The 9,866-nt window shown below is 46.4% G+C and overlaps 1 protein-coding gene across 1 annotated transcript; it reads left to right on the top strand.

The window, feature by feature from the left end:
- The first annotated feature begins 4,042 nt into the window (after window positions 1-4,042).
- On the top strand, window positions 4,043-9,576 carry ZNF706 (zinc finger protein 706). The gene is made up of 4 exons (XM_086465345.1): window positions 4,043-4,101; window positions 7,203-7,339; window positions 8,531-8,638; window positions 9,272-9,576. The coding sequence occupies exons 2-3, from the start codon at window positions 7,205-7,207 to the stop codon at window positions 8,624-8,626; spliced, it is 231 nt and encodes a 76-aa protein (XP_086321471.1). The 5' UTR covers window positions 4,043-4,101; window positions 7,203-7,204; the 3' UTR covers window positions 8,627-8,638; window positions 9,272-9,576.
- Window positions 9,577-9,866: the final 290 nt, after the last annotated feature.

Raw genomic sequence — 9,866 nt, 5'->3', positions numbered from 1 at the left:
GGTTGTGAAAAATGCCTTTACAGGGAAAAAGAACGGTATGCCAACGCATGGGGGAGGGAGGAGGTAAAGTCTGTAAGGCAGAGAAAGGATAAATGAGCAAAATGCTACCTTGTCAGGCCCCTGAGCTAGGTTAAGTACTGCTGCATGGTGTTTTATATCTAACAGTACTAACTGCAGTGAGTCCAGCCTGCCCGGGTTTCTGCTTGCAACCATGTCATCCCGTCCCTGAAATTCAGCAATACTGACTCACATCGATCATCGCATCAGCTTTGAATACCCTTTCAAAGGATACTGGCTTCAAAGTCTGTGTCTTACAACCTTGGACGGCAGAGCCAAGCTCTGCTGTTCTGTGTTCTTGTCAACGTTGGTCTGCATCCATAAAATCTAGCGAGATTTCCGTCACTTGTGGGCCCAGGGCACGTCCCCTTCACTTGTTCAGACACACCGAGGGGTCACAGTGGGGCACCACATAAAATCACTCAATAGGCAGGCACATGATAGCAGCATGTGTACTCCCAGCAAGTGAGTGGCAAAGGGCAGCACTGGGCTGCAAGCCAGCGTTTAGCCAGTGAGACGATGTTTGATTGATGCGACACTGGATCAATAGCGAGCACACAAGAAAACGAGCAGGAAAGAGACGCGGGCAGTGAGTGTGGTAGGGAATGGCAGTGGGAGGACCTGGCAGGCGCACAGGAGGTGATTCAGAAGGGAGGTGCAACCCCACCTATGCTGCTGTGAGCAAACTTGCCCTGCACCTCAGAACAACCGCTTTCAAAATGGGTTTAATAACACGTCAAAATGTCAGCTGGTTCATAGCAGGGAACTGTGCTGGGGACACCAGTGACACTAAGGTGAGACAGCTCACACAGACTTGCCGAAGAATTCAAGTGTCAACAAGTTGCTGCTGTGTAGAACAGGTATTTTGATATAATGACTGAAATTGCCCTCTGTGAAGGCACAGAAAATGATGGGGGGCTGAAATCCAAAGAGATGGGAAATAAGCATAAGAAAAAACCAAGACAGTTTAAAAAAAGCCAAACTAACATAATCCTGCCTTACAGCATTGCTCCTTCCAGTTTCCTTTGCTGCTTTCTTCCTGAGTACACTGGCACTTTGCTTTTTCTGATCGTGTTGTTCACATTCATCCTTGGCCTTAAATTGGAGCCTTGTTTCTCATCAATTGTCTCATTGTGAGAAGATAATAGTGTCTTTTCTTTTAAATTTGGTCTATTTTTAGGGGTTCCATAAAATCTAAAATGCCTTATCCATACCCACATGGAGCTGTGTTTTCTATGTGTATGATGCTGCTACAGATTTCAGTGAATTGCAAAACATTTTTGTAAGGATGGGCTTGGGGACAATAAAAAACTCCTTGCATTTGGTCTAACCTTTGCTACTGAGAAGTATTCTTAATTTTCACTCTAATGCAGAATACTCAGTAATATCTGTGGGGTTTGAGAGTTGATTTTAAATTAGAAAACAACAATTAAACAAGAAGCACACAAAAAAATGTTGCAGTATATTTCTAGCAATTTTAATTTTATACAATATTTCAGTCTCAAGCTTGCATTTACTTTTCACTTTAACTTCTATTTATACTTCCATTCATATACCCAGGCTTGCTTCACCTCATATGGGAGCAACACAAAGCAGAGGAAGCCCGTGAGCCAGATAAAGTGCAATTACGATGGGTTCATTTTGTCAGAGCTATGCAAAGCATCCGGCACACAGACCAGCCTTGCCTCTACCAGCTCACTGCATCCACCCTGTGTCTCTCTGCTAACCTGCACACGTGCACAGAAATATCCCCTTTGGTGCGATAAGTAAGTTTCATGCAGTGAATAAATTTCACAAAATTATTTAGAGTGAATGGAAAATTTCCCTCATTATCTTCATAGTAGAAATCTCAACTACGGGGACTCGTATTCTTCTTTCACAGTTTTTTTGCTTCCTAGCAGTCTCTTTGGAAGCATCTAAATTGCAGAGCCATGATTTGAGCAATACAAGACTGATGTTGTGACCAGGATCTACAGCACAAAGGAAAAAAAGACAGAGCACCCAGAGGGAAGGCCGCGGTCCCCTGTCCTGCAAGAACCTCTGTTCTCCCAAAAGCAGAAAAAGGTTCAGAGACCAGCCAGAGCTCAGCATGCACTCAGGAGATCTGCTTTATTTGAAATTCTCTTCCAGCCAGGTGTGCAGCAGTGCCGTAGTATGGGGACAGAACTCTCCAAAGCCATCTCTAGTTCCACATCTGAGGCCAGCAGTCCTCCTAAAATAACATCAGCCAGGAAAGAGGCTACTTTTTCATTCGGCAGTCTTCTCTCCGACCAAATTGAAACCTCATTCTGAAAGCCACCTGCTTGCAAGCACAGAATCCAAAATGCCCACCTCTCCCCACCACCCCCCAAGCACACACACACGTGCACTTTCAGTGTTTTTTATAGCTGCCTATTTCTGTAAAGTTCAGAACCTACTGACAAGGTCATTTTAATGCAGTGTGGATTGCCCTGGCCATGTATAAGCATTTTCAGTGCTGTCAGTTTAATGTGGAAGACATCATTGCAAACAGGAATGTTAGGAAAATAATTTCTTCAGGAAAATGTTAGGAACTTTTTTTTTTTTTTTTTTTTATCATAGGCCTATGTTTGTCTGAGATGTTGTTGCATCCAGACCTAATTCCAGTGACTTAAGTGTCAGAAATTTGCTATGTGGCTCCCCTGTAACTGCTATCGTGCTCTGGGCATGACTCATAATGATGGCCCAAAACGTTCACTGTATCGCTGTAGGGTTTTGGTGGTTTTGTTTGTTTGTTTTGCTTTTTCCTCTCTCAGATCAGAAGTGCACATTACACCCATCTAGCCTGAACCCCTATAAAATGCCAAGCCAACACCTAGTAATTCCCATAGTATTAGGTTTGCTGTTTTGCCTCAGACACAGAACTGTTCAAGACTCCAGTCTTATTTTAAAGCTACAACTACTCAAAGAGTGTCAGAATGTCACCTCTAAGCAGACATGCTGCCTTTGTGTCTCCTTTTCCTAACAGGTGCATAATCTGAGAAGGCACAGCCATTCAGCCTTCCTTTGGGATATATGAAGATGTCGATAGAAAATAAAGTGCTCCTTTACCCTCCTCTACAGGGCCTGCCTACACGTCTACTCAAGCAAGCTAAGACCTTTCAAATACTTGCTCTCTGAACACAGCCTGTGAACGACCTCCTCTGCCGCCCTTGCCTTAAACACCAAAACAAGATGTAGCACACTCCCAACTTGGAGCAAATTCTGCTTCTCATCTCAGGCCGTTCCCTTCTGCTTCATTTAACCCTTCGACCCTGTGCGCGGGCCTTCTGCATGACCTGCCACCTGAACGGGACTCCCTCCTCTCCGGGATCCCTGCCTGGCCTCAGCTCCAGCCCCTTCCCCACAGCCTCCCCAGCGCCATTCTTCTGCACCCCACTGAGGAGCAACAGCAACTATTTTTAGGCCGCGCCTGTACGCTAAGCACAGAGGAATGCGGCCGAGAGCGGGGCTTGCCGGGAAGAGGAGCTGGCGGGAGGGCAGGCGCCTCCCGCAGCGCAGCCCGCGGCCCGCACGCCGCCGGAGCTCACCAGAAACCTGCCTGCAGCTCCCCAGGGCCCGGCGGGGCCGCGGGCCGCCCGAACCAAGCGGGCGGGGCCGGAGCGCCCGTCCCGGCTGCGTCTCTGCCGCAGCGCCGCGATCGCTGACCGCAGCCTTCCCTCTCCCGCCGAGCCCCAGGCCCCGCCCAACGCCGGGCACCGGCGGAGCCCCCGCCCCAAGCCCAGCGCGGCCCCCGCGGGGCGCGGGCAGGGCCCCGGCTGCAGCGCGGCGCCCGCCCCCCGCTGAGGGCAGCGCAGCCGCGGCCCCCCCCGCTCCCCGCCTTATGTAACGGGCGGGCGCCGCCATTGGCCGGGCGGCGCGCCGGCAGGGCCGGGCAGCGCGGGCGCCGGGGCGGGGCCGCGCATGCGCAGTGCCGGCGCCTCCCCGTCCTCTTCCTCCTCCTCCTCTCGGGCAGGCGGCGGCGGCTGCTGCGGGGCCGCGCGGAGCCTTCTCCACCCGCTCGCCAGGGCCGGACTCGCAGGCCGGGTGAGCGGCGGCGCCGGCCCTTCGCCCGGCGGGGCGGCCGCGCCGGCTGCGGGGCGGGTGGGGGTCGCGGAGTGGGGTAGGGGGTCGCGGGCGCGGGCCTGGCCGCGGCGCGGCGGAGCAGGCCCGCCCCGGGGGGAAGGGGGCGGCCCGGCATCGAGGCGCGCTCCGCTGCCGGCCTGCCGCGGGCCGCCTCCCCGCGGCTGGGGCTCCGCAGCTGGGGCCCGCTTCCTTCCTCAGCCCCTTCCCGTGGGGCACGTGGTGGGGCTGGCCGGGCTGCGGCCGCCCCCCGCCCCGCGGGGCTCGCCCGGCACGCCACGGCCTCCCGCTGCTCCTTCGCGCCTCGGGCCGGGCCCGGGCCGGGGGCTTCCCTCGTAGCGGTGCTGAGCGAAGGCCGAGCTTGCTGCTGCTCTGGCCCAGGCCCTTCGCCGCTTAGCCCGGGGATCCAGGGTGCCTCAAGCTGCTGTTTGTGCCTGGAAGTGACAGCGGAAGCAGCTGTCGGTGTCCAGTTTTAAGACTTGAAACTCTTCGCTCGGGCTCTGGTTACTTGGAAGGAAATGACTCTGTGAGGCATCAACATACTGCAGGCTTCAGCCTCGCTGCCCTGTAATGCACGTGCTGCTGCTATTGTGATATGGCAGCAAATTCCTCTGTGGTGTTAGGCTTCCTACGTGCTCAGGCATCGTTATTTCAAAACAGCGGGCCGGTTTGCTGGACTCTCTTGGAGGGTGTGCCTGATAAGGAAAACAACACTTAATCTGTGTTGTGCAACTGAAATGCAGATTTGGCCTTGTGGATGAATTCGTCATTATTTTCAATGAACTTTGGGGTTATTTTTGTCACTTTCTTACAATACTGGTAGACCAAATAGTCTTAATTTTCCAGTACTTGAGTATTTATTCTGTGTGTTTCAACTTTATTTGTGTAAGTTGCAGTATTTGAACTCTTGGATTCTTGGTCTCTGGCATCATATGTAGATTGATATTATTAAGCAGATGTTGTTGTTCATGCTTTCTTGTTAGTGTCTTAACTAAAACCAGCAGTTGCCAAATACATACAAGCTCAGTGTGTTGCCTGTTGCAATGTTCTACTTAACAAGCTTTCATCAAGGGCCTAAAATACAAAAATAGTACGCAGACACTTTATGAAAATAATTCTTTTTTATTACATCTGAGTATTTTCTATCGGGAGCCCCCTGACTTCTGGAGAATTACTGTACTGCTAGTAAAATAGAACTGAAATAAAACCTACAGTTCCTTCTAGTTTATGCAAAGGCAATTATGCATTTGGCAATATCTTTTCTTTCTTTCCTTTCTTTTTTTTCTTTTTTAAATGGGAATTCAGTGTTCTCGTTGAGCCACACTGTATGTAAACAGTGTGAGGCCCTGACTGGGATGTTTTGGAGTGACGGTAGCATACAGTGAAACATAGACTGGTATTTTTAGTCTTGTTAACATTCAGTGCTGTATCTTATGGAAACTGTTGAGTGCCACATATATTTCTATATGCTCATTAATAGAATTTGTGTTCTCTTGCGTTCAGTTTTGTTAGCCACATGGACTTTTAAGTTCTCCGTTAGAGAAACTGATGGAGGAAGAGGAGGGAACCCTGAAGATGTAGTGTAATGCTGCTGCGATGGGTTACATGGTGGTATTACAGACCTTGAAAGAACTGGACTGTGGCCCGAGGGGTGCCTTTCAATCTGAAGGAGCTGTTCTGGGTCTCAGGACTGTCTTTTTGCTCAGTGTTAAGCACTGTGAGGCTACATGTCCAGAAATTCTGGCAGTATTAGTGAATTTCCAGATGATGTTGGTGTTTTGTAGAAACTTCATTTTCATAGTGGTTCTAAGGGCTTTTCATGCGTATTTACTGGAGGTCAGTCCTTGTTTGGGTAGGCCCTTCTCCCTCTTGCAGTGGAAGGCTATCTGTCCTTGTGGGAAGGACTGCATGACAGACCTGTTGTGTGTGTCTCATGAGTACCAAACTTATAGCAAATGCCCAGGTTGTATAGAGGGGCAGTGACCAACCAGCCAGCCTCCTGGGAATGTTAGACTTTACCAGTTGTCCTGAAAACAATGGACTTCACTAGCTGTCCTGTGCTCGTGTAGTAAGCCTTGTGCTTCTGTGAGAGCTGCACAACTGGATTGTGCGTGGGCCATGAGGGATTGTGAGAAAGATAATAGCCGAAAGTGGGCTGCTGGGTTATATAACCACACTCTGAAGCCTGCTGTGTTGGTGTGCCCAAATCCTGCCTGGCGTCTGCTCTGGGGGTGGGGTGAAGCTGAATTTGGTGTCCTAGTGGGCTGCGTGCAGGTGGAGCGTTGCTGTTGTAAAATACGCTGGTTTGCTGCTCCCTGAAATGAGATTTTTGTATCTCATTTCGTCTTGCGGTGGACCTTCTATAGCAGCAGTTGGCAGCAGTGTTTGCTTCCTTTACGTTCCTATGTTATATAGAGTAATGGCTTCTGATGGGGGCAGTCTTACTTCTTTATAAGAAGTATCTGTGCATGTAACATCAGCTGAAAATCAAAAAGAATGGCCACCTGTAAAAATAGCCGTGAATAAAGAGGGGTGACCTATTGTTCTTGACATCCCCAACTGCAAAGCAGCTCACAAGCGCGTACACCAAAAGGCAGCAATACAGCTTGGGTAATACTTTGATTTGCCGTTCTTGGAACCTGTTTCAAGTTCCAGAAATAAAGGTTGAGTCTTAAGCTTCAAAAAACCAAACCAAAAGCAAACCAACAACAACCAACCTAAATTTTACTGTACCTGGGGAAGTAGACAATAAGTTTCTATTAACGGTAAAGGAAACTTTAATTATTCTGACTATTGAAAACATTTCACGAAAGTAGACCTTGAAGCTTTGTAGAGGAAGAAACCTTAGAATTCTGGTGCGTATTTCAAGAACGAGACTAAAACTAGAGGTTCTTTACATAGTAAAGGGCTTGAACAGCATATGTCTGTTGTATGAGAGTTATGGGAGTTGTAGACCTTATGGACAGAGCGCATGACTGCATTATGCTCATGGTTATGGCTTCTGAGTCAGCTAGCAGCAGTAGCTTTTCACATTTGTAGACTAAATGTCTTCTTTTTGTTCATAGATATGGCTCGTGGACAGCAGAAGATTCAGTCGCAGCAGAAAAATGCCAAAAAGCAAGCTGAGCAAAAAAAGAAACAAGGACATGATCAGAAGGCTGCAGCCAAGGCTGCCTTGATATATACCTGCACTGTCTGTAGGGTAAGAGGAACTGAAGACAAAATATTGTAGGCAGGTCTGTCTTCCAGGCTAGAGCAGAATTTTTAGAAGATTATGTAGTGGAAACTAACATACTTCTGAAGTGTCTGTCTGGCTTGTTGCTCTAAGTATTTGCATCTGTTATGTGACTTGCTTACGGGTTACTCAGCTGAGCTGATAATTGAGATACGAGAAAATCTTGAGAGGTCGTGTACAGATCCATTCTTAGTAGTTGTCTTGCCTTTCGAATTGCAGGGGTCTGTGTGTGCTCTTAGTGTGGTGTACAAAATGTAAAAAGTGTGAGATCACTTCGTGTTTAATCTCCAAATGGAAACAACTTTTCTTTGTGATGGAATTGGCACATCTTAGAATCACTGGTTATCAGTGTTAATGGAGAGAGGAAAAGTGGTGGTGCCAAAAGCTTTAGTGTAAGTTTGATGCACAGTAACTTTTACTACCATAAATTTCTTGACACGAGAACAGAAATGTGAGCGCTAATCAGATTATACTTTCCTTCTGGCTGGTTTTACTGAATGTGCTCGGTTTGGAGCTGAAGGATAAACTTGCCGTTTTCACTTGAATGGGCAGACCCAGAATAGATTTGTCACTTTGAATGTCTTAAATAAGATTCCAAATTAAGGGCTGCTCACTTAAGTACTTGTAACCAGCTCCTCTTCTTGTGAAATCAGGCTGTAGAGCAATCACTTTGGGCAGTCGATGCCTGCAACTGTGTAGTAGCAATGGTCTGAGATAGCTTGTGCCAAGTAGAGAATCAGTCTGTGCCATGTAACTCTTTGGCCTGCTGATAAACAAAAGAAATAGCTTGCATAAAGATTTGGTTCTGAAAAGCATAAACATTTATCTTTTTGGTGCTGAAAAATAAAATGATAAGGAGGTAGGTTTTCCACCACACCAGCATGTGAGGTGTAATTCTGCAGGGAGATTTCTAGCAAGAAACTGGTGAACTTGCTGAAACAGTGTGATACTAGTGCTTAAAAGCACCTCTCTGAAAATCTGAGGTTAAATACTCCTTCTTAATCTGCAGCTGAATTAATGGTGCTTCTGTCACTAGAGCAGTGTCACTGAGGAGACAATTTGCTTCAGGAAGAAGAAAACAGAACAGAGGGGAACAGGTTTTGCAGTGGTATTTAACTCTTGTACTGTGCGTAAAGTTAAATGTCTCTCTTTAATCAGACACAAATGCCGGATCCCAAGACCTTCAAACAGCACTTTGAAAGCAAGCATCCTAAGACTCCACTTCCTCCAGAATTGGCTGATGTTCAGGCGTAAAGTTGTCTACAGGTCATTACCTTAATTTTTAAATGATTGAGAAACGTGTGTTCTGAATTAGGTTTTTTACCACCAGCAACTGGGACTTAAAACTTGCCTTATTTCCTTTAATACAAAAACTAACGATAGGTTAAAGTTATACCTCTGAACACAGAAGCAGCAAGGTAATACTTACATAGGTGAAATGGCTGTGGCCTTTCACTGTGCATGGGGGCTGTGTTAAAAGGGATTAATGTTATTTCAGATGGCCATCCTTAGAGTTGTAGGAATGCTTCGTTATTTACTTCTTGCTTTGAAATGTTAGTTTTGCTTCGTACAAAATACATAAACAAATACAGTCTGTCTGTTGCTACGAAACATGTCATGAAAATAGTTTTTCAGTATATTTCCAACAATTGAGCTTTATTGTTCTTGAAGCTATGCAAACGAACGCAGATTTTTCTGCATTCAAATCTGAAACTTAGCCTCTGTCTTAACTATAGTAGAGATTTCCCAATAGTTGGTTGTTAGGCAGTAACTTAAAGTAGTTATAATAAAAGGCTGAAATGAGGTAAAAAGCAATATTTTTGTGGTATTTTGTTGACGCAAAGGTAAACAGCATTGTGTAATGGTTCAGCTTAACTGAGTTATTCTTGTTTTTTATAGGTGAAATCATGGCACCTATTGACTCTTCTACTGTCAGACCTTACATAACAAACCTGCAGCTGCTTTTCTAAAACTGTTGATCAGCAAAAATGAAGGGGCTACAGAAACATTCATATTTTTATGCTGTTCCCTCTTGGGCTTCATGCAAAGACAATTCTGTGTAAATGTACAGTTGTGCCCTATTTGGAAATCCTGAAAAATCAGTCCATACTTGTTATAAAAAATTTTTTACAATTGTAATTATATTGATGTTCATATTGTGTAAAATAACTCATTTAATAAAGTAGTACTTTGATTTTACAATATCACAGATCAAATCCTTGTAGAAGTTCTGTTTCAACTTTCTGCATTATCTGCCTTATAAAATAATAAAAAAGACAAAGTGGAATTTTCCCCATCCTGCCAAAACACGAGCAGTATCATTCCACTGAAAGTAATGTACATTACAGTAAATTAATCTTAAGTGAAAAGGGAAGTGGCTCAGATTGACTGTTCGGTGTGCTGCCTGCTTGAGCCCCGTGGTCGAGTCCTTGGCTCGAGGCTCAGCAGACTCCCTTGAAGCTGCATGAGAATCGTGAGACTCCCTTCTACGTTT

This window comes from Leptosomus discolor, chromosome 5 (assembly GCF_034619465.1).
Source record: "Leptosomus discolor isolate bLepDis1 chromosome 5, bLepDis1.hap2, whole genome shotgun sequence".
Lineage (NCBI taxonomy): Eukaryota > Metazoa > Chordata > Aves > Leptosomiformes > Leptosomidae > Leptosomus > Leptosomus discolor.
Note: the sequence above shows the minus strand (reverse complement) of the source record. Positions and strands in the feature narration are given on the sequence as shown.

Excerpts from the sequence above, each read along its gene's own strand:
- ZNF706 (XM_086465345.1), top strand. The coding sequence starts at position 7,205 with ATGGCTCGTGGACAGCAGAAGATTCAGTCGCAGCAGAAAAATGCCAAA. Across the intron at positions 7,340-8,530 it reads ATACCTGCACTGTCTGTAGG|ACACAAATGCCGGATCCCAA; the intron begins GTAAGAGGAACT and ends CTCTTTAATCAG.